The 27,290-nt window shown below is 48.9% G+C and overlaps 2 protein-coding genes across 7 annotated transcripts in view; both read right to left on the reverse strand.

The window, feature by feature from the left end:
* Positions 1-1,275: 1,275 nt before the first annotated feature.
* On the reverse strand, positions 1,276-7,507 carry HDHD5 (haloacid dehalogenase like hydrolase domain containing 5). 2 transcript variants are annotated; one of them, XM_077267078.1, is made up of 9 exons: positions 7,258-7,507; positions 4,615-4,769; positions 4,287-4,490; positions 4,046-4,158; positions 3,808-3,901; positions 3,622-3,655; positions 3,304-3,478; positions 2,963-3,151; positions 1,276-2,879 (listed from the first exon to the last, which is right to left on the reverse strand). In XM_077267078.1, exons 2-9 carry the CDS (start codon positions 4,741-4,743, stop codon positions 2,555-2,557), a joined length of 1,263 nt encoding a protein of 420 aa, XP_077123193.1. In that variant the 5' UTR covers positions 4,744-4,769; positions 7,258-7,507; the 3' UTR covers positions 1,276-2,554. The 2 variants fall into 2 exon arrangements, with proteins under 2 accessions (XP_077123193.1, XP_077123192.1); XM_077267077.1 differs by having other exon boundaries at positions 7,144-7,275.
* A 3,819-nt stretch (positions 7,508-11,326) lies between these two features.
* The window catches only part of ADA2 (adenosine deaminase 2), a 31,884-nt gene continuing 15,920 nt past the window's right edge, over positions 11,327-27,290 (reverse strand). The window contains exons 1-11 of one of the 5 annotated variants that reach the window (XM_077267081.1): positions 23,072-23,117; positions 22,513-22,652; positions 20,081-20,385; positions 19,717-19,942; positions 14,758-14,968; positions 14,546-14,673; positions 14,239-14,329; positions 14,037-14,145; positions 12,596-12,753; positions 12,300-12,502; positions 11,327-11,927 (exon numbers count right to left, since the gene is read on the reverse strand). In XM_077267081.1, coding sequence (XP_077123196.1) covers positions 11,816-11,927; positions 12,300-12,502; positions 12,596-12,753; positions 14,037-14,145; positions 14,239-14,329; positions 14,546-14,673; positions 14,758-14,968; positions 19,717-19,942; positions 20,081-20,372 — 1,530 coding nt within the window. In that variant the 5' untranslated portion in view covers positions 20,373-20,385; positions 22,513-22,652; positions 23,072-23,117 and the 3' untranslated portion in view covers positions 11,327-11,815. Of the gene's footprint in view, positions 11,928-12,299; positions 12,503-12,595; positions 12,754-14,036; positions 14,146-14,238; positions 14,330-14,545; positions 14,674-14,757; positions 14,969-19,716; positions 19,943-20,080; positions 20,386-22,056; positions 22,465-22,503; positions 22,653-22,768; positions 22,879-23,071; positions 23,118-27,290 lie in introns of those variants that run through there. The other 4 variants (XM_077267080.1, XM_077267079.1, XM_077267083.1 and 1 more) reach the window with 4 other exon arrangements.

The raw sequence follows: 27,290 nt of genomic DNA on the forward strand, positions 1-27,290 counted from the left end.
TAACATGGCGCTACATGTGCTTTACCTGTACCTGCGATATGTACACTCTGGATTAAGGTACGGCTACTGGTTTTTATCATTAAACAGGAAGTATACTTATCTCCTTCACTGGGAGATCACCTATTTAAACATGGCCCTTAGGTATGTCGCTGCAGCCCTATCTTTGTATATATCTGTGTACTGCCATATTGTTATCCTGACTCTCCTGATGAACCCATGGTTATGGGGGAAACGCGTCGAGAGGTTGATTGCGGAGTTTGTTTGCCCCGTTTCACTGTGTGAGCAACTATGACTGGATGAATTATCAGCTGGGATCTATTATTGCAGCAGATGAGTATATCATTACCATGATTGATATGTGTCTCTACTACGTACCGTATTCCCTATGAGCTGATTGTATCTATCTGTGTATATCCAGCTATATTTGGTGGGGACTTCTTCTGTGGCATTTTGGTTGTCATTAGCCCTTTACAATACTGGTTATACCTTGTGTATACATCTGTTATATTTCAATTTATTTCATCTTATAACTTTAGGTTCCTAAAATGAAGTGTTAATTTAACTAAGTTATATGTAGCGTTTGTTTCTATCCCTACCTTACAGCACATTGCAGGGGGTGGGCCTGTTATGCTGTATTAAGTGGTACCACATACTTTGACAAGTTATTTACAGCCACCTGGCCTTCTGTTTCACACTCTATCCCTTATAGGGAGTTTATAGTAGACCAGGGACAGCCACCGTACGAGCGGGGGCGCCACTCTCGTTTTTTCTTAGGGTGCCAACCCCCGCACCTAGGTAGCAATAGACCCTAGGGTCGCAAATTTATATTTGCTTTAGTGGTAGGGATAGTGCACGTATATTCATACACTCTTCTAGCTATATTCTGTATATCACTTTTGGTATATCACCTTCATAATACATGTAGGTATCTATCTTTATATGGTTCCAGTATAGGGTGTTGATCTTTATATGTCGGGGTTATCACCCCCTTAATATTCATATAGTAGATAGGGTTTTTAGTATACCAGGTTATAGCCCGCCTTATGTGCAGACATCTCGGGACCACCGAATATTTCCAAATCTTCTCCAGAGCGGTGCGGACCTTCCCACGGGACAGATGTGGCAGATTCGATGGCACGAAAAAGCATGTGGAAAATCAGCAGCGCACCTGACCGACCTGTGGAGGTGCCTCCTCCATAGACGTGTCCGTCGTCTCCACAGGCCAGTGGTCAACGATACCGGTCAGAGCTCACACACAAGACCATGCGACAAGTCAGTATATAAGGCATTTATTCTGGGTCTACAAAACAATAAGGAGCCGGATTATCAAACATGCCGGATTAGCAGACAGATGTCATGCTGGATCACTATCACACAGTTTCTGTACTTTCAGGCGGCCAGTATCAATGATCAGGTAAAAAACAGCAATAAATAATGTCTAAAAGATATCAGGATGGAGGATCACACGGCCCGGGGCTTAATGACATCATCGGCACTCACGTCCAGATCGTCCTGGTTATCGGGGCTCAGTGACATCATTGGCACTCACGTCCAGATCGTCCTGGTTATCGGGGCTCAGTGACATCATTGGCACTCACGTCCATATCATTCTGGTTATCAGGTCTCCGTGACATCATTGGCACTCACGTCCAGATCGTCCTGGTTATCGGGGCTCAGTGACATCATCGGCACTCACGTCCATATCATTCTGGTTATCAGGTCTCAGTGACATCATCAGCACTCACGTCCATATCATTCTGGTTATCAGGTCTCAGTGACATCATCGGCACTCACGTCCATATCATTCTGGTTATCAGATCTCAGTGACATCATCGGCGCTCACGTCCGGATGGTTCTGGTTATCAGGTCTCAGTGGCATCATCGGCACTCACGTCCGTATCGTCCTGGTTATCGTGGCTCAGTTACATCATCGGCTCTCACGAACGTATCGTCCTGGTTATCAGGGCTTAGTGACATCATCGGCACTCACGTCCATATCATTCTGGTTATCGGGGCTCAGTGACATCATCGGCACTCACATCCGGGTCGTCATGGTTATCGGGGCTCAGTGACATCATCGGCACTAACGTCTATATCATTCTGGTTATCGGTGCTCAGTGACATCATCGGCACTAACGTCCATATCATTCTGGTTATCGGTGCTCAGTGACATCATCGGCACTAACGTCCGGATGGTTCTTGTTATCGGGGCTCAGTGACAACATCGGCACTCACGTCCGTGTCGTCATAGTTATCGGGGCTCAGTGATATCATCGGCACTCACGTCCATATCATTCTGGTTATCGGTGCTCAGTGACATCATCGGCACTAACGTCCATATCATTCTGGTTATCCAGGCTCAGTGACATCATCGGTGCGCTCACGTCCGTTTCATACTGGTTATCGGGGCTCAGTGACATCATCGGTGCTCACATCCGTATCGTCCTGGTTATTGGGGCTCAGTGACATCATCGGCACGCTGAATTCTGGATGGTTCTGGTTATCGGGGCTCAGTGACATCATCAGCGCGCTCATGTCCGGATCTTCCTGGTTATCAGGGCTCAGTGACATCATTGGTGCACTCATGTCCTGACCGCCATCCCTCCTTCTTCAGTATCAATGCCAAAGCTTCCCCCACATCCCGCACCACGTAGGACGCCTCCACCAGACTGGGGTCAAATTTAAAGTCCCGGTGTCCATGGAAGACGGTCCGTGTCACGCTCTCCCGTAGGTCATTGGGCACCTCGCCCCCATTACTATACACCCCGGTGCACACCAGGACTGACTGGCAGCTGTGTGGCCGCTGCGAGTCTCCTCTCCGACTCTGCAGACAGCGGTTATAAAGGTTGGCGCCGTATATGTCCGCCATGGGATTATCCCTAAAGCAGAAAAAGCGGGATAAGAGGATGGGACAGAACACTACAACTCCCACAATGCCGCTCACAGTAGTCCTGCAACTCACCCAATAGCATAGAGCGTCTGAATGGGACTACTCCACCCATGCTCCCTCGCCTGGCTCAGAATTAGCTTCTCAGCAAATTCGTAGGTGACAGGGCTGGGTTTTCCGATCAGCGCCTCGTACCGCAGCTCTTGGCCTGTGATTTTATAGTATAACGTTTCCAGACAGAGTAGAAACGTCCCATGTCCGAACCTGCAGCAAAAAAACAAAAGAGATGGGCTAGAAATGAGACCTCCAGCAAATGGCACCCTCAGGTGGTGGAAGAGCAGACTGCACTCTCAGCGATCCCTTTAGACTTTGGCGCCCTCTGGTGGCGACATGTATAACAGCGCTGCACTGCTGACCTGGGCATCTTTGCTTCTGCCATCCAGAGCAGATCCATATTACAGGCTAAAATTGGGATGTGTGGATATGGCGCCTGCGTGTTCCACTCCGCCGGCCTCCCTGCACTCAGCAGGATATCCAGGATCAGCTGCAGACTCGTCTCCCAACGTACCGGCTCCCCCAACAAAACAACGGCTGCAAAGTGACCAGAGGGAGCTCCGATTACACCGATCAACCCCATGTAAAGCAATTATAAATCTACAACTTTCTCATCACTTTTGAGATCTCTAGACAACCCCTTTCAGAAAGCTCCTATTGAGCTTTAGTCTCCTCCTCACCTTCTATGGCTGGAAGCTTCTCGCCGACATCGATCTGCAGAGAACAGAAATAGGACATATGTGCGTCAGTGGGACTACGGCAAAAACCACAACTCCCAGCAAATCAGTACATGCCAGGAGTTGTGGTTTTACAACAGGAGATAAATACAGGAGTAACCATCACCGTTAGACCAGACCTATACGTACAGCGCCCCTCGGCCTCCGCCTCTCGTCCACCATGTCCAGCAGCGGATACGCCTGCCTCACGGCGTCAATCGTCACCGCATTCATAAAGCCGAGTCTGTGAAGTGTCAAGGAGGTCGTGCGGAAAGACATTCATAAGGCTGTGATCAAGATGTTACAGGGCCGCCTACACCAGATCCCAAGGCACGTTGTGTGAGCCGCCAATAATGGGGCACGTCCCCGGCCGTACAGAGAAGGATACTCCCTGGCGACATCTTCCACCGGACCCTGACCGGACACGAGCACGCACTTATCCTGGAAGTGGTGGAACATCCTCAGCGGACTGTGCGACAGGATGACCTGATCAGCGGAGACCTGCAGGGACGGCACCAAGAAGGTCGGGATGGGCTGGGGCTCCATTGCTACTTTTAGGGTATGTTCACACATTGCGTTTTTGCAGCAATTTTTCTGTGCATTTTTGCATACGGTGGAGCATTTCTTACCTCCACCCCCAGCACCCGGCTCAGCTCCGTCGCTCTCTCCTCGCGCCGACAGTTACCCGCATTAGTCACAAACACGACGGGCACCGCCAGCTTCCCGCCCCCATCCAGTAATGTCCTGAAGGCTTCGGCAGCTCCGGGGATGGGATTTCTGCCCCTGACCAACACCCCGTCTATGTCAAACAGCAGGCCGAAGCTCGGGGACGACTGCAGGACGGAAAGGGTTAAAACAAATGAATCAGGGGGAGTCCGGACGGGCAGCAGTAAAGCTCCGCGCCACAGTATAACTGGGGGGGCGCGAGTGATGGCAGATTGTGGGGGCAGCACTTACATTAGACGCTGGTGATCCCCGCACTTCTGCAGGCGGCACAGCCGACGACGCTGCTCGCTGCCACCCGGGTAATGATCTGTGCTGCACCAGCCTGGAGAAAAAACGCTGCCAACCCACGAGGGCGGCCATCGTCCGTGATCAGCCGCGCAGCGGTCCTGAAAACGGGGGAAAAAAGACACAGGGTCACATATTTCCAGCAGCACCATCACACTACACCAGCACAGCTGTAACACTGTACCCCCATTAATAGGCCCCTGTGGCCGCCATGTTTTGGCTGTCATGGTTGCACGCCCCTGGCCGCCATGTTTTGCCAGTCTTAGTTGCACGCCCCTGGCCGCCAAGTTTTTGCCATCATGGTTGCACACTCCTGGCCGCCATGTTTTCACCGTCATGGTTGCACACCCCTGGCCGCCATGCTTTGGCCGTCATGGTTGCACACTCCTGGCCGCCATGCTTTGGCCGTCATGGTTGCACACCCCTGGCCGCCATGTTTTGCCAGTCTTAGTTGCACGCCCCTGGCCGTCATGTTTTGGCTGTCATGGTTGCACACCCCTGGCCGTCATGTTTTGGCTGTCATGGTTGCACACCCCTGGCCGCCATGTTTTGCCAGTCTTAGTTGCATGCCCCTGGCCGCCATGTTTTCGCCATCATGGTTGCATGCCCCTGGCCGCCATGTTTTCGCCATCATGGTTGCATGCCCCTGGCCGCCATGTTTTCGCTGTTATGGTTGCACACTCCTGGCCGCCATGCTTTGGCCATCATGGTTGCACATTCCTGGCCGCCATGTTTTGCCAGTCTTAGTTGCACGCCCCTGGCCGCCACGTTTTGCCAGTATTAGTTGCACGCCCCTGGCCGCCACGTTTTGCCAGTATTAGTTGCACGCCCCTGGCCGCCACGTTTTCGCCGTCATGGTTGCACACTCCTGGCCGCCATGTTTTGCCCGTCATGGTTGCACACCCCTGGCCGCCATGTTTTGCCCGTCATGGTTGCACACCCCTGGCCGCCATGTTTTGCCCGTCATGGTTGCACACCCCTGGCCGCCATGTTTTGCCAGTCATGGTTGCACACCCCTGGCCGCCATGTTTTGCCCGTCATGGTTGCACGCCCCTGGCCGCCATGTTTTCGCTGTTATGGTTGCACACTCCTGGCCGCCATGTTTTCGCTGTTATGGTTGCACACTCCTGGCCGCCATGTTTTGCCCGTCATGGTTGCACACCCCTGGCCGCCATGTTTTGCCCGTCATGGTTGCACGCCCCTGGCCGCCATGTTTTGCCCGTCATGGTTGCACACTCCTGGCCGCCATGTTTTGCCCGTCATGGTTGCACACCCCTGGCCGCCATGTTTTGCCCGTCATGGTTGCACGCCCCTGGCCGCCATGTTTTCGGCGTCATGGTTGCACGCCCCTGGCCGCCATGTTTCGCCGTCATGGTTGCACACTCCTGGCCGCCATGTTTTGCCCGTCATGGTTGCACACCCCTGGCCGCCATGTTTTGCCCGTCATGGTTGCACACCCCTGGCCGCCATGTTTTGCCAGTCATGGTTGCACACCCCTGGCCGCCATGTTTTGCCCGTCATGGTTGCACGCCCCTGGCCGCCATGTTTTCGCTGTTATGGTTGCACACTCCTGGCCGCCATGTTTTCGCTGTTATGGTTGCACACTCCTGGCCGCCATGTTTTGCCCGTCATGGTTGCACACCCCTGGCCGCCATGTTTTGCCCGTCATGGTTGCACGCCCCTGGCCGCCATGTTTTGCCCGTCATGGTTGCACACTCCTGGCCGCCATGTTTTGCCCGTCATGGTTGCACACCCCTGGCCGCCATGTTTTGCCCGTCATGGTTGCACGCCCCTGGCCGCCATGTTTTCGGCGTCATGGTTGCACGCCCCTGGCCGCCATGTTTCGCCGTCATGGTTGCACACTCCTGGCCGCCATGTTTTGCCCGTCATGGTTGCACGCCCCTGGCCGCCATGTTTTCTCCGTCATGGTTGCACGCCCCTGGCCGCCATGTTTTCGGCGTCATGGTTGCACGCCCCTGGCCGCCATGTTTTCGCTGTTATGGTTGCACACTCCTGGCCGCCATGTTTTGCCCGTCATGGTTGCACGCCCCTGGCCGCCATGTTTTGCCCGTCATGGTTGCACGCCCCCGGCCGCCATGTTTCGCCGTCATGGTTGCACACTCCTGGCCGCCATGTTTCGCCGTCATGGTTGCATGCCCCTGGCCGCCATATTTTGCCCATCATGGTTGCACGCCCCCGGCCGCCATGTTTTGCCCGTCATGGTTGCACGCCCCCGGCCGCCATGTTTTGGTCGCCATGTTTCTACACACCGTCCAACAGAATCGCTATTTTCTGGTCACTCCCCAAAAAATGGAATAACAAATCATACAGAAGCCAACATGGTGACGATAGAGAAAGAGCTAAAAAAAAAAAAGAGCCCTGATACACCAAGATATAGGAGAGGAAGGAGAAGAGGGGCCCCTAGGAGTCTGTTACCCGAGGGCCCCCACACACCAGGAGCCGGGACTGTCTCACCTCTAGAAGTAACTTTCCCAGCAGAGCCGCCACTGACCCTCACACACTGCACCCGTCACCTTCCATGACAGCTAGAATAATAAAAAAAAACTACAACTCCCAGCATGCACTTACAACAGAGCTCAGCGCATTCCGGCGCAGGGTCTGATGGGATATGAAGTCCAGAGGTGAACCAGTCTCACCAATCGAATTCCGGGATCTACAACTGCTAAAAGCTACCAGAAGCCGCGACAAAGAGAAGAGCGAGAAAATGGTATATAATCGGGTCACGACGACTCGCGGGATAACATTGTGCATCCATGTCCTCACAGATCTGAGGGCTGTTCTGTATTGGCGGCCATGTTTCTGGAGACCACCCATCCTCACCATCAAAAGAGATTGTCTCACACAATATGGCTGAAGCGGCGGAGACAGAAGCTCACAGCTCAGAGCGCCCTCTGCCGGGAGCGTGACGTCATCGCCCGAGGCGTTTCTGTATTTCCCTCACGTTCAGTCAAAAATGACACCTGAGGTAAAACGAAAGTAAAGACCTCCATATTGTGAGAGGGAAGTTATTCTTACCTCCTTTATTTTTGTGAAATATTATGTCTTAACCCCTTCCTTTCAGGGCGATTTTTCATTTTTTGCCCTTTTATTTTTTCCTCTTATTTCAAGATTCATAACTTTTTTTTAATCTTTCCGTCTCCGTAGCAACACGAGGGCTTATTTTTTGTGGGACGACTTGTAGTTTTGTACCACATCATTCATTGTACCACATCAGTACAATCACGCCCATACCCAAAAAAAAATTTATTTTGCTGTGTAAAAAAAAAATAAAAATCATAAAATTATAAACAAAATGTATTAAAAAAATCAATAAATTTGTTTACGTCTCCATTTTTTTATATATATTTTTTATATTATAAATATAATATTTATATTTTTATATATATAACTATATTTTGAACTTTTTTTTTTTAATTTTACTTATTTTTTAATTATTTTTTTAGTTTGGGGACATGAACCTATGACCGTAGTGTCTCTTGTGCAGGCACGGCTTCATCGGACAGCTGACATTCTCAATGAAGGGTTATTCCCCGTTTTATGGCTGAGCCGGGAATAACTTTGTCTATGTCCGACCACCAGAACGAGCCCAAAGCGGCTGACAGGCTCCAGTTCCATCATTTCTATGGGGAATACGGAACCAACAAAACTCAACCTCCCGTGGTCGGAGACAAGAATAACCCTAATACTAGGATTACAAGCCACCACCGATTCACAGGACACACGATAACGGGGGGACCAGGGTCCTGTGGATAAGTGGTAACTTTCTCTTTTCTAGGGGCCTCAGTGATGGGACCACCACCGATCATAAGACAACTTGCAGATCTCTGGTGGTCCAACCAATGAGGCCACCACCGATCACAACACTGGGGTCATTTGGATATATGATAACTTGCTGATCTCTTGGGGTCCAACAACTGGGACCACCACTGATCACTAGACCAGGGTCCTGTAGATAGGCAATAACTTGCTGGTCTCTGGGGGTCTGGCTGCTAGGACCAACAATGATCAACAGACCGAGGTCTTGTGGAAAGGTAATAACTTGCTGATCTCTATGGCTCTGACTGATAGGACCATCAATGATCACTAGACCGAGATCCTGTGGGTATGTGATAAGGTACTGGTCTCTAGGGGTCCGTATGCTAGAACCACCAGTGATCACTAGACCGAAGTCTTGTGGATAAGTAATAACTTGCTGATCTCTGGGGTCTTGCTGCTAGGACCACCACTGATCACTAGACTGGGGTCCTTTGGATAAGTGATAACTTGCTGATCTCTAGGGGTCTGGCTGCTAGGACCCCCAATGATCACTAGACTGAGGTCCTGTTGATATGTGATAACTTGCTGATCTCTAGGGGTCTGGCTGCTAGGACCACCACTGATCACTATACCGAGATCCTGTGGATATGTGATAACTTGCTGATGTCTAGGGGTCTGGCTGCTAGGACCACCAGTGATCACTAGACCGAGATCCTGTGGGTGTGTGATAAGGTACTGGTCTCTAGGGGTCCGTATGCTAGAACCACCAGTGATCACTAGACCGAAGTCTTGTGGATAAGTAATAACTTGCTGATCTCTGGGGTCTTGCTGCTAGGACCACCACTGATCACTAGACTGGGGTCCTTTGGATAAGTGATAACTTGCTGATCTCTAGGGGTCTGGCTGCTAGGACCCCCAATGATCACTAGACTGAGGTCCTGTTGATATGTGATAACTTGCTGATCTCTAGGGGTCTGGCTGCTAGGACCACCACTGATCACTATACCGAGATCCTGTGGATATGTGATAACTTGCTGATGTCTAGGGGTCTGGCTGCTAGGACCACCAGTGATCACTAGACCGAGATCCTGTGGATATGTGATAACTTGCTGATCTCTGGGGCTTCGGCTGCTAGGACGACCACTGATCACTAGACCGAGATCCTGTGGATATGTGATAACTTGCTGATGTCTAGGGGTCTGGCTGCTAGGACCACCAGTGATCACTAGACCGAGATCCTGTGGATATGTGATAACTTGCTGATGTCTAGGGGTCTGGCTGCTAGGACCACCAGTGATCACTAGACCGAGATCATGTGGATATGTGATAACTTGCTGGTCTCTAGGGGTCTGGCTGCTAGGACCACCAGTGATCACTAGACCGAGATCCTGTGGATATGTGATAACTTGCTGATCTCTGGGGCTTCGGCTGCTAGGACCACCACTGATCACTAGACCGAGATCCTGTGGATATGTGATAACTTGCTGATCTCTAGGGGTCTGGCTGCTAGGACCACCAGTGATCACTAGACTGAGGTCTTGTAGATAGGTAATAACTTGCTGATCTCTGGGAGTCTGGCTGCTAGGACCACCAGAGATCACTAGACCGAGATCCTGTGGATATGTGATAACTTGCTGATGTCTAGGGGTCTGGCTGCTAGGACCACCACTGATCACTAGACCGAGATCCTGTGGATATGTGATAACTTGCTGGTCTCTAGGGGTCCGGCTGCTAGGACCACCAGTGATCACTATACCGAGATCCTGTGGATATGTGATAACTTGCTGATGTCTAGGGGTCTGGCTGCTAGGACCACCAGTGATCACTAGACCGAGATCCTGTGGATATGTGATAACTTGCTGATCTCTGGGGCTTCGGCTGCTAGGACGACCACTGATCACTAGACCGAGATCCTGTGGATATGTGATAACTTGTTGATCTCTAGGGGTCTGGCTGCTAGGACCACCAGTGATCACTAGACTGAGGTCTTGTAGATAGGTAATAACTTGCTGATCTCTGGGAGTCTGGCTGCTAGGACCACCAGTGATCACTAGACCGAGATCCTGTGGATATGTGATAACTTGCTGATGTCTAGGGGTCTGGCTGCTAGGACCACCAGTGATCACTAGACCGAGATCCTGTGGATATGTGATAACTTGCTGATGTCTAGGGGTCTGGCTGCTAGGACCACCAGTGATCACTAGACCGAGATCATGTGGATATGTGATAACTTGCTGGTCTCTAGGGGTCTGGCTGCTAGGACCACCAGTGATCACTAGACCGAGATCCTGTGGATATGTGATAACTTGCTGATCTCTGGGGCTTCGGCTGCTAGGACCACCACTGATCACTAGACCGAGATCCTGTGGATATGTGATAACTTGCTGATCTCTAGGGGTCTGGCTGCTAGGACCACCAGTGATCACTAGACTGAGGTCTTGTAGATAGGTAATAACTTGCTGATCTCTGGGGCTTCGGCTGCTAGGACCACCAGAGATCACTAGACCGAGATCCTGTGGATATGTGATAACTTGCTGATGTCTAGGGGTCTGGCTGCTAGGACCACCAGTGATCACTAGACCGAGATCCTGTGGATATGTGATAACTTGCTGGTCTCTAGGGGTCCGGCTGCTAGGACCACCACTGATCACTAGACCGAGATCCTGTGGATATGTGATAACTTGCTGATCTCTGGGGCTTCGGCTGCTAGGACGACCACCGAACACGAGACCGAAGTCCTGTGGATAGGTGATCCCTAGGGGTCCGACTGCTAAGACCACCACTGATCCTATGGATAGATGACCTAATTTATTTTTATTTTTCAGGTGTAAATGATGGAAGTGAATGTCCGCAGTAGAGAAATCCATAATGAAGACTGAATCCCGTACAATGTAGGTAATTTATTAACACATTCATAGCTGCGTTGTACAAAGAGCGTATCCCCCTCCCACACGTGTCCCTGCTCCAGAGGGGCTTACAATCTAGATCCCGTACACATAGCCTGCGGCCCTCATTTACCAGTAAGGGCTCAGACGTCTCGGGTACGGTACTGCGTGGCACTAGCGTTAAGCCTCTGCTATTGGTATATCATTCCCCCTGTATAGCCCCAGGGGGTGAGGGAGCCGCGGGGGCTACTGGTGGAAGCAGCGGGTCTAGCGCCAGTATCCAGGATTTACTAGCACAATGTCTACATCTTGCACACAGTCACGTCGCTCCCGCGCTGTCCTCCAGCTTTGCGCTCTCGCCCTCGTTCACACACACTCACTCTCCTTCCGTCTTGCTCCATGTTGTATACAGTATTTTTGTTTTCGTTTATTTTTTCCTTCTTGGAGATAACGTGACGCCGTGAGCCTCGGTGATGCTCAACGCTCTACTCCTGCTCCTCCCGGGACTTCTCGGCCAAATCGCCTACGAATGTGTCCCACTTCTTCTGCCAGACGTCCGTCAGCCTGTCCTTCCCCTCGGGAGACAGAGAGCTGAACCTGCAATAGATTGGGGAGATGAGGGTGCCAGTAATAGAAGGAGCTCACTGACAGATCTTCAGTTAACTCAATCTACAGCCAGCAATGCCTGTTAAATAAACAGCCTGTGAAACGGTACAACATTTGTAATAAAACACAACTGCAAAAGGTAGCTTTTACCAAAACACTTGCATTTAGGCCCATCTCGGGACGCCTTCTGTAGGCCCAAAAAAAGAGCGGCTCCTGCCGTGGAGCACTGGAGTCATCCTGGCATTACATGGATGGACTCTCTGAATGGCTGCCATGTAATGCCACGTTACCCCGATGCCGGGAGTTGGGCAATGTGTCAGTTGCCCCAGTGTCCACGTTTTGGGACAGGGGAGTATCACTTACCTAATCGAATTGACCACCAGCTGCTTGAGGGTCTTCAGATCGGCCTTGGAGCCCCCCATTCCCATAAACACCTCATAGAAGTCATACGACAGCCCTTGGGCACCAAAAATGGATGGGTCGTCCGAGCTGATGACCAGGGGATGGCCATCGGCCAGCAGAGTAGCTGCAGGGTGGTTGCGCAGGTCAGACACCAAGAGGAGGACCTGCACAGGAAAAGCACGAGTCAGAAAATGGGCGACGGGTGACAAAGCGCAAGGTCACATGTAATGAAGATGGCTGGCGCCCCCCCAGCTGACCTGATTGGAGACTGGACAGATCTCCAGAGGGACGTTCATCTTCAGAGACATCTCCTGAGCCACGGGGTGTTTAATTAGGGCGTATCCGTGACCGATCCGGGATGTGTTCAGCAACAGGGCGTCCAGCACATTTTCATCTACGTCCATACCCTGCCAGCCTAATGAAGCAATACACCGTCATATGGTAACCGGTACTGGCCTGATAGTCAAAATATGTAGCATCACACAGAGGCAGGAATGTTGTAGAGCTGTGCATTAATCTTATATGACCACTGTATGGCAGTATTATTTTTTAACTGTATAGTAATTTTTTTTTCCTCTGTATGGCTGTATTATTTTTTGACTATATAGTAATCTTATATGACTACTGTATGACATTATTATTTTTGCATGTATATGTATCTTATTTGACCACTGCATAGCAGTATAGCGTTTGCATTGCATATATATCTTATTTATCCACTGTTTGGCAGTATTATTTTTGTACTGTATATGTATCTTATATGAAGACTGGTGGTATTATTTTTTGACTGTAGTAATCTTATTTGACCACTGTATGGCAGTATTATTGTTTGACTATATAGTAATTTTATTTGACCACTGTATGGCAGTATTATTGTTTGACTATATAGTAATCTTATTTGACCACTATATGGCGGTTTTATCTTTCGACTGTGTAGTAATCTTATATGACCACTGTATGACAGTATTATTTTTGCATGTATCTTATTTGGTCACTGCATGGCGGTATTACTTTTGCACTGTGTAGTAATCTAATTTGACCACTGTATGGCAGTATAATGTTTACAGTGTATATATATCTTATTTTACCACTGTATGGCAGTATTATTTTTGTGCTGCATATGTATCTTATTCGACCACTGTATGGCGGTATTATTTTTGCACTGTATACTTATCCTATTTGACAACTGTGTAGCGGTACAATTTCCACAATATATATGTATCTCATATGACCACAGTATAGTAGTATTATTTTTGTACTGTATATTTATCTTATTTGACAACTGTATAGTGGTATAATTTTTGCGCTGTATATATATATATATATATATATATATATATATATATATATCTTATTTTACCATTATGTTGCGGTATTATTTTTGCACGGTTTAGTAATCCTTTTTTACCATTGTATGGCATTATTATTTTTGCACAGTGTATGTATCTCATATGACCACTGTATAGCGGTATTATTTTTCCCCAGGTCAGTAATCCTTTTTGACCATTATATGGCGGTATTATTTTGATACTGTATGACAGTATTTAGGCGGTACTGTGCTATGCCCCGCACTCTTTGATTATACCACACCCCTTTTTTTCATTAATGGATTAAGAATTTTATTTAACTCTTCCACTTCCAGAGCGGACAGCCAGGACGGATGTCGGCCCTCACAATGCCATCACCTCACTTACTTACTAGTCTCTCCAGCATGGAAGAAGAACGGCAGGGTGACCCCCATCTTGCGGGGGATGCTGAGGGCTTCTCGCAGCTGGTACAGCGAGTGTCCGGCATCTTCTTGGCCAACCTTATAAAGGGAAGGAATTGGGGGTCACTGCGGGGAAGCGATGCCCCCGGGTCTGTGCGTCCACCCACCTGTGCTCACCATCACATTTCTTACCAAATCAAAGCCGGCCATGGTGTCGGAGAACTGCGACATCAGCTGCATCGCAAAATGCACGGCCTCCTTCACCGCCGGGAGATCTTCATGTCTGGAGGGAGAGGGCATAGTATCCCACTAAGACCGCTATGATGGATGCTCACTATGGGGGCGGACACCCAGATAATCAGCTGCCCCACTGGGGCGATCACCCGCTTTCTACAGACCTCCAACTACTGTGTAGAGGTAGATCCTGTACATGAACAAGTAGGCTCAGGATGAACTCTGCAATATATGGCTGCGAGTGCGGGACTAGACGAGAGACTACCTGTGCACGGTGTAAATGATCTTCATTCCTAAGAAGTCCGGGTGGTCCTCTTTGAACCGGTTGACGACGTCTCTGTAAGTCGCCACTGACCAGGTGCGATCATGAGTCTTACCGTCCAGCTCGTAAACCTGGGGGGGAACAGAGCAAAAGTGTTAGGCCTGAAACCTTATCCTAAAGCCACGGACTGAGGCCACGCGCTGCGCTGAACCCACCGGGGCAAGCATGGTCCGCAGCTCCACGTACTGGATCTGGTCGTGATAAAGCTCTTTCAGACCCTCATAGGTATATTCCTTAAAGACCGGGGCGTAGAGGATGAGGCCGGAGGCAGCAATAAAAGCCCCTTCAAACCTGCGCCATACTATGTCCTGGGTGGGGTAATCCTGCTCCGGAGAGTCGGTCAGCAACGTCAGGTTACGTATCAGGCTGGAGAAAAAGAGAGAAATGTACAGAAAAATGCAGCACCGCCGCATGTGCACCCAATATACCTGCAGCACCACCGCATGTGCACCACATACCTGCAGCACTGTCGCATGTGTGCACCATATACCTGCAGCACCGCCGCATGTGCACCCCATATGCCTGCAGCACTGTCGCATATGCACCCCATATACCTGCAGCACCGCCGCATGTGCACCCCATATACCTACAGCACCACCGCATGTGCACCCCATACCTGCAGCACTGTCGCATGTGCACCCAATATACCTGCAGCACCGCCGCATGTGCACCCCATATACCTACAGCACCACCGCATGTGCACCTCATACCTGCAGCACCACCGCATGTGCACCCCATATGCCTGCAGCACTGTCGCATGTGCACCCCATATACCTGCAGCACCGCCGCATGTGCACCCCATATACCTACAGCACCGCCGCATGTGCACCCCATATGCCTGCAGCACTGTCGCATGTGCACCCCATATACCTGCAGCACCGCCGCATGTGCACCCCATATACCTACAGCACCACCGCATGTGCACCTCATACCTGCAGCACTGTCGCATGTGCACCCAATATACCTGCAGCACCACCGCATGTGCACTCCATATACCTGCAGCACTGTCGCATGTGCACCCCATATACCTGCAGCACCGCCGCATGTGCACCCCATATACCTGCAGCACCGCCGCATGTGCACCCCATATGCGTGCAGCATCACCGCATGTGCACCCCATATACCTGCAGCACCTCCGCATGTGCACCCAATATACCTGCAGTACCACCACATGTGCACCCCATATGCCTGCAGCACCACCGCATGTGCACCCCATATACCTGCAGCACCACATGTGCACCCCATGTGCCTGCAGCACCGCTGCATGTACGCACCATATACCTGCAGCACCGCCGCATGTGCACCCCATATAGCTGCAGCACCGTTGCATGTACGCACCATATACAGGAGCTTCTCACAAAATTAGAATATCAACAAAAAGTGAATTTATTTCAGTTCTTCAATACAAAAAGTGAAACTCAAATATTCTATAGAGTCATTACTCACAGAGTGATCTATTTTACGTGTTTATTTCTGTTAATGTTGATGATTATGGCTTACAGCCAATGAAAACCCAAAAGTCATTATCTCAGTAAATTAGAATACTTTATAACACCAGCTGGAAAAATGATTGTAAAATCTGAAATGTTCCCTACTGAAATGTATGTTCAGTAAATGCACTCAATACTTGGTCGGGCTCCTTTTGCATCAATTACTGCATCAATGCGGCGTGGCATGGAGGGATCAGCCTGTAGCACTGCTGGGGGGTTATGGAAGCCCAGGTTGCTTTGATTGCAGCCTTCAGCTCATCTGCATTGTTGGGTCTGGTGTCTCATCTTCCTCTTGACAATACTCCATAGATTCTCTATGGGATTAAAGTCAGGCGAGTTTGCTGTCAATCAAGCCCAGTGATACTGTTGTTTTTACACCAGGTATTGGTACTTTTGTCAGTGTGGACAGGGGCCAAGTCCTGCTGGAGAATGACATTTCTATCTCCATAAAGCTTGTCGGCAGAGGGAAGCATGAAGTGCTCTAAAATTTCCTGGTAGACGGCTGCGCCGACTTTGATCCTGATAAAACATAGTGGACCTACACCAGCAGATGACATGGCTCCCCAAACCATCACTGATTGTGGAGACTTCACACTAGACCTCCAGCAGCTCGGATTGTGGCCTCTCCACTCTTCCTCCACACTCCGGGACCTTGATATCCAAATAAAATGCAAAATTTACTTTCATCTGAAAACAACACCTTTGACCACTGACAACAGTCCAGTTCTTGTTCTCCTTGGCCCAGGTAAGACGCTTCTGGCGTTGTCTATTGGTCACGAGTGGCCGGACACAAGGAATGTGACACTTGTAGCCCATGTCCTGGAGACGTCTGTGTGTGGTGAAGCAATGCCTCCAGCAGCAGTCCACTCCTTGTGCATCTCCCCCAAATTTCTGAATGGCTTCTTTAGCAATGACCTTTTGTGGCTTCCCCTCCTTGTGGAGTGTGTCAGTGACGCCTTCTGGACATCTGTCAGGTCAGCAGTCTTCCCCATGATTGTGGAGCTACTGAAACAGACTAAGGGACCTTTATAAATGCTTAGGAGCCTTTACAGGAGTTTTTTGTTAATTATTCCAACTTACTGAGATAATGACTTTCGGGTTTTCATTGGTTGTAAGCCATAATCATCAACATTAACAGAAATAAACACGTGATATAGATCACTGTGTGTGTAATGACTCTATAGAATATGAGTTTTACTTTTTGTATTGAAGAACTGAAATAAATTAACTTTTTGATGATATTCTAATTTTATGAGAAGCTCCTGTACCTGCAGCATCGCCGATGTGCGCCCCATGTACCCACTGAATGTACGCCCCATATACAGTGGGTGCGGAAAGTATTCAGACCACTTTACATTTTTCACTCTTTGTTTCATTGCAGCCATTTGGTAAATTCAATAAAGTTTATTTTTCTCGTTAATGTGCACTCTGCACCACATCTTCACTGAAAAAAAACCAGAAACGTAGAAATTTTTGCAAATTTATTAGAAAAGAAAATCTGAACTATCCCGTGGTCCTAAGTCTTCAGTCCCTTTGCTCAGTATTGAGTAGAAGCCCCTGTGAGCTAGTACAGTCATGAGTCTTCTTGGGAATGATGTAACAAGTTTTTCACCCCTGGATTTGGGGATCCTCGGCCATTCTTCCTCGCAGATCCTCTCCAGTTCCGTCAGGTTGGATGGTGAACGTTGGTGGACGCCATTTTCAGGTCTCTCCAGAGATGCTCTGTTAGGTTTAGGTCAGGGCTCTGGCTGGGCCGGTCAAGAATGGTCACAGAGTTGTTCTGAAGCCGCTCCTTAGTTATTTTAGCTGTGTGCTTAGGGTCATTGTCTTGTTGGAAGGTGAACCTTTGGCCAAGTCTGAGGTCCAGAGCACTCTGGAAGAGGTTTTCATCCAGGATATCTCTGTACTTGGCCGCATTCATGTTTCCTTCAATGACAACCAGTCGTCCTGTCCATGCAGCTGAAAAACACCCCCATAGCATGATGCTGCCACCACCATGCTTCACTGTGGGGATTGTATTGGGCAGGTGATGAGCAGTGCCTGGTTTTCTCCACACATACCGCTTAGAATTATCACCAAAAAGGTCTATCTTCATCTCATCAGACCAGAGAATCTTATTTCTCATAGTCTGGGAGTCCTTCATGTGTTTTTTAGCAAACTCTATGCGGCTTTCATATGTCTTGCACTGAGGAGAGGCTTCCGTCGGGCCACTCTGACATAAAGGCCTGACTGGTGGAGGCTGCAGTGATAGTTGACTTTGTGGAACTTTCTCCCATCTCCCTACTGCATCTCTGGAGCTCAGCCACAGTGAACTTGGGGTTCTTCTTTACCTCTCTCACCAAGGCTCTTCTCCCACGATTGCTCAGTTTGGCTGGACGGCCAGGTCTAGGAAGACTTCTGGTGGTCCTAAACATCTTCCATTTAAGGATTATGGAGGCTTTTAGGAGCCTTGAGTACTGCAGAAATTCTGTTGTAACCTTGGCCAGGTCTGTGCCTTGCCACAATTCTGTCTCTGAGCTCCTTGGCCAGTTCCTTTGACCTCATGATTCTCATTTGGTCTGACATGCACTGTGAGCTGTGAGTTCTTATATAGACAGGTGTGCGCCTCTCCGAATCAAGTCCGATCAGTTTAATTACACACAGCTGGACTCCAATGAAGGAGTAGAACCATCTCAAGGAGGATCACAAGGAGATGGACAGCATGTGACTTAATTAATTATGAGTGTCTGATGATGCGATATTTTAGTTTCTTTTTAAATTGCAAAAATTTCTACATTTCTGTTTTTTTCAGTCAAGATGGGGTGCAGAGTGCACAGTAATGAGAAAAAATGAACTTTTTTGAATGTACCAAATGGCTGCAATGAAGCAAAGAGTGAAACATTTAAAGGGGTCTGAATACTTTCCGTACCCACTGTACCTGCAGCAATGCCGCATGTACCTACTGCACGTACCATATACCTGCAGCACTGCTGCATGTATCCGCTGCACCATCCCTATACCTGGAGCACTGCCACATGTACACGCTGTACCATCCCATATACATGCAGCACTATCGCATGTACCCGCTGCACCATCCCATATACCTGCAGCACTGCCTCCATATACTCGCTGCGTCACCACATATCCCTGCCGCACTTGCCCTCATATCCGCCGCACTACCCCCATATACCTGCTGCATCACCACATATACCCGTCGCACTGCCCCCGTATATCCACTGCACTGCCCCCATAAACTCGCCGCACTGCCTCGTTTACCCTCTGCACTGCCCCATATACCTGCCGCACTGCCCCCGTATACCCACCACACTGCCCCATATACATACCTGCCGCTCCGTCCCCATATACCCTCCACACTGCTCCCATATACCCGCTGCACTGTTCCATATTCCAGCCACACCACCCCATATATCCACCGCACTGCCCCCATATACCTGCAGCACTGCCCCATATACCAGCTGCATTTTCCTCCGTGAGGTCAGATGTTATTGTGACTCCATTTCACATGGAAGTGAATGGTGAGACCCTGCAGCGGGCGCTCCATTATTGGACCCGTCCTGAGACCACCCCCATAATTCCCCATCCCCCATATACGTGCAGTCACGACCCTGATTCCCCATCACTGACCTACTATCGAACTCCGTCACGTCTCCCAGCTTCTTTCTGTAGGCCTCGAGCAGGACCCATCCGGAGCAGCCGAGCTGCAGCTTCCCCACCGGCGCCGGCTTGGAGAACATGAATCTGACGTCTCCGGTGCTGGTGAAGCAGATGTAACAGTCCGGCAGATACGAGGCGTTTCTCACCAACCAATCCACACTCAAGATGGCAAAGTCATGTAAGTGCAGAGCGCCCCCTGTGGGTGGCAGAATAAGGGGAAATGCACCAGATGAGCAGCCGCCATGTGATACCAGCACAGCGCCTCACTACTGCATGGTTGGGCCCGGTACTGCCGCTACGAATACCAGACACCACATGTAACACCACTGCTCACCTTTGGGCATCTCTCGGAGAATACTGAACACTTTGCTCTGCTGGATGTGCCCCCGGGCATTGAAGAAATGCATGCTGGGAGGGAAGATGCCGCTTTTTAGGGCTTGAGTCATTTCTGCCTCCTTTATCTCCATTAGGTTTTTATTGGCCTGAACTTCTCTTTCGTCCAGGACGATGTCGCCTCCGACTCTGCGGGCATCCTCCTGCTCCAGAAGAGCGTCCCTCTCCTCCAAGAGAGGCAAGCAGCGGCCATGGCGCAGCAAGAAGAGGAGGAGGATCCAAGACAGAAACATCTCTATGTCACAGCTGCAGAGACGAGGAGAAAGAACAGGTGCGTTATATACACAGACAGTCCGCCATAGTCTGCTCGCCCACCGCCACAGGGCCCCACCGACGTCACATCGTCAGGGGCCGAACCCGATGGTCAGGAATCCATCCCACCGTCACGTGAGACTGGGCTGGGCAAATGGTGAGGGGTCCGGAACCGCGTCTCTTACACTGCTCATAGAGAACACGGTCTGCCGAGCTCATGGAGGAAGGGTCGGGGGAGTAACGGCTGATAACAGAGAGTAATAGATTGTAGGTCTTTTATTACACCATGTGCAGACCCACTGCCAGTTTCTGGAAGACAACTTCTTCACGCTGTGGTACAGGAAGAAGTCGGTATCGTTCAAGAAAAACATGATTTTCATGCAGGACAATGCTCCATCACATGCCTCCAACTACTCCACAGCGTGGCTGGCCAGTAAAGGTCTCAAAGAAGAAAAAATAATGACCTGGCCCCCTTGTTCACCTGATCTGAACCCCATAGAGAACCTGTGGTCCCTCATAAAATGTGAGATCTACAGGGAGGGAACAGTCCACCTCTCGGAGCAGTGTCTGGAGGCTGTGGTGGCCGCTGCACCAATGTTCATCGCAAACAGATCAACAACTGACAGAATCTATGGATGGAGGCTTCCGAGTGTCATCATAAAGAAAGGGGGCTGTATTGGGCACTCATTTTTTGGGGGTTTTGTTTTTGCATGTCAGAAATGTTTATTTCTAAATTTTGTGCAGTTGTATTGGTTTACCTGGTGAAAATAAACAAGTGAGATGGGAATATATTTGGTTTTTATTAAGTTGCCTAATAATTCTGCACAGTAATAGTCACCTGCACAAACAGATATCCTCCTCAGATAGCCAAATCTAAAAAAAAAACCACTCCAACTTCTAAAAATATTAAGCTTTGATATTTATGAGTCTTTTGGGTTGATTGAGGACATAATCAAAATAATCCTCTAAAATACAACTTGCCTTATAATTCTGCACACAGTGTAAATAAAAGTACTTCACGTGACACAACTATGATACATTACAAAATAAAACACAACAGAACAAAATATAAGAACATAACTCTAATCAGACGACAAAAAAACCCAAAACAAATCACAAAGAAATAAACCAGAAATGGAAACAAAATGGAGAAAATTCATGATCTACAAATCATGGACAGGAAAGAAAAATTCTAATAAAATAAAGGAAAAGCAAAATAACTCTAACTACATGAATACCCCCGTAAAATAATAAATAATAAATAGCATAAAATATAATAAATAGTATAAAATCATGTAAGACCCCCGGCCCAGCCTCATTCATACTACTATATACAACCCCAACTACATCCACACCGTCCTATATACAATATTATATACAATATATACACTATAAACACATTACACTAAACCAAATATTATACAACACCGCAAACACAACAAAACCCTACTGGTCCCACTGCCTTACCTTACAGCCCCCCCTTACACCACCACATTCACCCCACAACAACCCTAAACACAACACAGTGTACAACATTAACTATTTTTTTCCTTTTTTAATATATATATATATATTTGCATTTTTGAGAGTAATAGATTGTAGTCTCTTGTCCTACAGTCCCCCCCCAGTAATGGCTGATAACAGGGAGTAATAGCTTGTACTCACAAGTTCCTCCAGTTTCTTTGGCACGGTGCAGGCAGAGCCCGGAGAAGCCCCTGGTAACACTCGGAGCGCGCACCACCCCGTCAGGAGGGCACAGACACACGGGCAGCGTCCTACCGTGCCCAGCGCGGACCCCTCAGTGCGATACTGGGGCTGACACCAGGGATTTAGCGCCAGACCGGCTGAGTCAGCACATGCCAGGTTTGCACACGAATGGTCGGGTTCTGTGTCTGCCCCCGGGCAGGCGAGGAGGAGACGCTTCCTCTATCTGACAGTGAGTGATGGGGAAGTAACAGCAGAGGACTCACAGCCGGCTTTGCTTTCTGTTATCAGCCATTTCAGGCTGTCTTTCTGTGGAATGAGTAGTTATCTAACAGAACCTCCCATAACCTGTGTGTGAGTGTGGACCCTAGGAGGAAAGAAGACTAGACAGAGATCTCACAGCATCACCTGCAGTACCTAAATGGACCAGTAGTTGGTGTTGAATCCTGTCTCGAACCAATCAGACCTCAGAGATCCACAGAATCTTCTTTGTAGTTTTCAATCCAAGCAGCGATCCAGTCAGATCTGCGCACTCAGGACATCTCAATTACGGTTTCCTAATGTACAAAAGAGGTTAAAAAAAATTATATTTATATATATATATTTATATTTCTCAACTACAAACTCTAGAAACATTCCATATAATTAATGCTCAGTAGATTGCTGCTCTTACTTGTACTCCGGTCACATCCAAAGCTGCATTCACAATTCTGCAACATGGATATAGCCACACAACAGATTGAGTACTAGCATTCTCCTGGCAGAAATGGCTGATAACAGAGAGCAATAACAAGGGACGCTGCAGGTGGTTTTGTTATAGGAGTGAATGGGGAACATTTCATTGGTCAGGACTTGAGCTTTGTCCTGGATTCTGTACTGATAGAGAACAGCGAAAACTCTGCATGACCCCGCGAATAATCACTGCGACCGCTACTGATGGCACCGAGAGCATGACCCTTGTCTGCAGAGGACTCACTATTGATGCCAAAGTCTCTTGTGCAGTTATATACTTCAGTCACATCCAGAGCTGCATTCATAGTTCACATTATGAAAAAAAAACAGGATCAGTCAAAGGTCGGAGTTTACAAAAAGGAAGTAAAACTGTGACTCTCGATCCAGAATAGAAAGCATGAAACGAATGGGGAACTTACCGTCTCATAAATGAAGCCGACCAGAAAGCGTTAGACAGAAACCAAGAGCTATTTAACCCATTCATAGTGAAAACTCCCTGTATACAGAAACACATAAGATCCTGTGTGCAGCCACCACTAGGGGGAGCTCCCTGTATACAGAGATACATGATAAGATCCTGTCTGCAGTCACCACTAGGGGGAGCTCCCTGTATACAGAGATACATGATAAGGTCCTGTCTGCAGCCACCACTAGGGGGAGCTGTGTGTATACATTGATACATGATAAGATCCTGTCTGCAGTCACCACTAGGGGGAGCTCCCTGTATACAGAGATACATGATAAGATCCTGTCTGCAGTCACCACTAGGGGGAGCTCCCTGTATACAGAGATACATGATAAGAGCCTGTCTGCAGCCACCACTAGGGGGAGCTCCCTGTATACATGATAAGATCCTGTCTGCAGCCACCACTAGGGGGAGCTCCCTGTATACAGAGATACATGATAAGATTCTGTCTGCAGCCACCACTAGGGGGAGCTCCCTGTATACAGAGATACATGATAAGATCCTGTCTGCAGCCACCACTAGGGGGAGCTCCATGTATACAGAGATACATGATAAGATCCTGTCTGCAGCCACCACTAGGGGGAGCTCCCTGTATACAGAGATACATGATAAGATCCTATCTGCAGTCACCACTAGAGGGAGCTCCCTGTATACAGAGATACATGATAACATCCTGTCTGCAGCCACCACTAGGGGGAGCTCCCTGTATACAGAGATACATGATAAGATCCTGTCTGCAGCCACCACTAGGGGGAGCTCCCTGTATACAGAGATACATGATAAGATCCTATCTGCAGTCACCACTAGAGGGAGCCCCCTGTATACAGAGATACGTGATAAGATCCTGTCTGCAGCCACCACTAGGGGGAGCTCCCTGTATACAGAGATACATGATAAGATCCTGTCTGCAGCCACCACTAGGGGGAGCTCCCTGTATAAAGAGATACATGGTAATATCCTGTCTGCAGCCACCACTAGGGGGAGCTCCCTGTATACAGAGATACATGATAAGATCCTGTCTGCAGCCACCACTAGGGGGAGCTCCCTGTATACAAGGATACTTGATAAGATCCTGTCTGCAGCCACCACTAGGGGGAGCTCACTGTATACAGAGATACATGATAAGATCCTGTCTGCAGCCACCACTAGGGGGAGCTCCCTGTATACAGAGATACATGATAAGATCCTGTCTGCAGCCACCACTAGGGGGAGCTCCCTGTATACAGAGATACATGATAAGATCCTATCTGCAGTCACCACTAGAGGGAGCTCCCTGTATACAGAGATACATGATAACATCCTGTCTGCAGCCACCACTAGGGGGAGCTCCCTGTATACAGAGATACATGATAAGATCCTGTCTGCAGCCACCACTAGGGGGAGCTCCCTGTATACAGAGATACATGATAAGATCCTATCTGCAGTCACCACTAGAGGGAGCCCCCTGTATACAGAGATACGTGATAAGATCCTGTCTGCAGCCACCACTAGGGGGAGCTCCCTGTATACAGAGATACATGATAAGATCCTGTCTGCAGCCACCACTAGGGGGAGCTCCCTGTATAAAGAGATACATGGTAATATCCTGTCTGCAGCCACCACTAGGGGGAGCTCCCTGTATACAGAGATACATGATAAGATCCTGTCTGCAGCCACCACTAGGGGGAGCTCCCTGTATACAAGGATACTTGATAAGATCCTGTCTGCAGCCACCACTAGGGGGAGCTCACTGTATACAGAGATACATGATAAGATCCTGTCTGCAGCCACCACTAGGGGGAGCTCCCTGTATACAGAGATACATGATAAGATCCTGTCTGCAGCCACCACTAGGGGGAGCTCCCTGTATACAGAGATACATGATAAGATCATGTCTGCAGCCACCACTAGGGGGAGCTCCCTGTGCAGAAATACATGATAAGATCCTGTCTGCAGCCACCACTAGGGGGAGCTCCCTGTATACAGAGATACATGATAAGATCCTGTCTGCAGCCACCACTAGGGGGAGCTCCCTGTGCAGAAATACATGATAAGATCCTGTCTGCAGCCACCACTAGGGGGAGCTCCCTGTATACAAGGATACTTGATAAGATCCTGTCTGCAGCCACCACTAGGGGGAGCTCCCTGTATAAAGAGATACATGATAAGATCCTGTCTGCAGCCACCACTAGGGGGAGCTCCCTGTATACAGAGATACATGATAAGATCCTGTCTGCAGCCACCACTAGGGGGAGCTCCCTGTATACAGAGATACATGATAAGATCATGTCTGCAGCCACCACTAGGGGGAGCTCCCTGTGCAGAAATACATGATAAGATCCTGTCTGCAGCCACCACTAGGGGGAGCTCCCTGTATACAGAGATACATGATAAGATCCTGTCTGCAGTCACCACTAGGGAGAGCTCCCTGTATACAGAGATACATGATAAGATCCTGTCTGCAGCCACCACTAGGGGGAGCTCCCTGTGCAGAAATACATGATAAGATCCTGTCTGCAGCCACCACTAGGGGGAGCTCCCTGTATACAGAGATACATGATAAGATCCTGTCTGCAGCCACCACTAGGGGGAGCTCCCTGTATACAGAGATACATGATAAGATCCTGTCTGCAGCCACCACTAGGGGGAGCTCCCTGTATAAAGAGATACATGATAAGATCCTGTCTGCAGCCACCACTAGGGGGAGCTCCCTGTATACAGAGATACAGTACAGAGCAAAAGTTTGGACACACCTTCTCATTTCAAGATTTTTCTGTATTTTCATGACTATGAAAATTGTACATTCACACTGAAGGCATCAAAACTATGAATTAACACATGTGGAATTATATACTTAACAAAAAAGTGTGAAACAACTGAAATTATGTCTTATATTCTAGTTTCTTCACAGTAGCCACCTTTTGCTTTGATGACTGCTTTGCACACTCTTGGCATTCTCTTGATGAGCTTCAAGAGGTAGTCACCGGGAATGGTCTTCCAACAATCTTGAAGGAGTTCCCAGAGATGCTTAGCACTTGTTGGCCCTTTTGCCTTCACTCTGCGGTCCAGCTCACCCCAAACCATCTCGATTGGGTTCAGGTCTGGTGACTGTGGAGGCCAGGTCATCTGCGTAGCACCCCATCACTCTCCTTCTTGGTCAAATAGCCCTTACACAGCCTGGAGGTGTGTTTGGGGTCATTGTCCTGTTGAAAAAGAAATGATGGTCCAACTAAACGCAAACCGGATGGAATAGCATGCCGCTGCAAGATGCTGTGGTAGCCATGCTGGTTCAGTATGCCTTCAATTTTGAATAAATCCCCAACCGTGTCACCAGCAAAGCCCCCCCACACCATCACACCTCCTCCTCCATGCTTCACGGTGGGAACAGGCATGTAGAGTCCATCCGTTCACCTTTTCTGCGTCGCACAAAGACACGGGGGTTGGAACCAAAGATCTCAAATTTGGACTCATCAGACCAAAGCGCAGATTTCCACTGGTCTAATGTCCATTCTTTGTGTTCTTTAGCCCAAACAAGTCTCTTCTGCTTGTTGCCTGTCCTTAGCAGTGGTTTCCTAGCAGCTATTTTACCATGAAGGCCTGCTGCACAAAGTCTCCTCTTAACAGTTGTTGTAGAGATGTGTCTGCTGCTAGAACTCTGTGTGGCATTGACCTGGTCTCCAATCTGAGCTGCTGTTAACCTGCGATTTCTGAGGCTGGAGACTCGGATAAACTTATCCTCAGAAGCAGAGGTGACTCTTGGTCTTCCTTTCCTGGGGTGGTCCTCATGTGAGCCAGTTTCTTTGTAGCGCTTGATGGTTTTTGTAACTGCACTTGGGGACACTTTCAAAGTTTTCCCAATTTTTCAGACAGACTGACCTTCATTTCTTAAAGTAATAATGGCCACTCGTTTTTCTTTACTTATCTGCTTTTTTTTCTTGCCATAATACAAATCCTAACAGTCTATTCAGTAGGACTATCAGCTGTGTATCCACCAGACTTCTGCACAACACAACTGATG

The sequence above is a fragment of the Ranitomeya variabilis genome, chromosome 5, assembly GCF_051348905.1.
Source record: "Ranitomeya variabilis isolate aRanVar5 chromosome 5, aRanVar5.hap1, whole genome shotgun sequence".
Lineage (NCBI taxonomy): Eukaryota > Metazoa > Chordata > Amphibia > Anura > Dendrobatidae > Ranitomeya > Ranitomeya variabilis.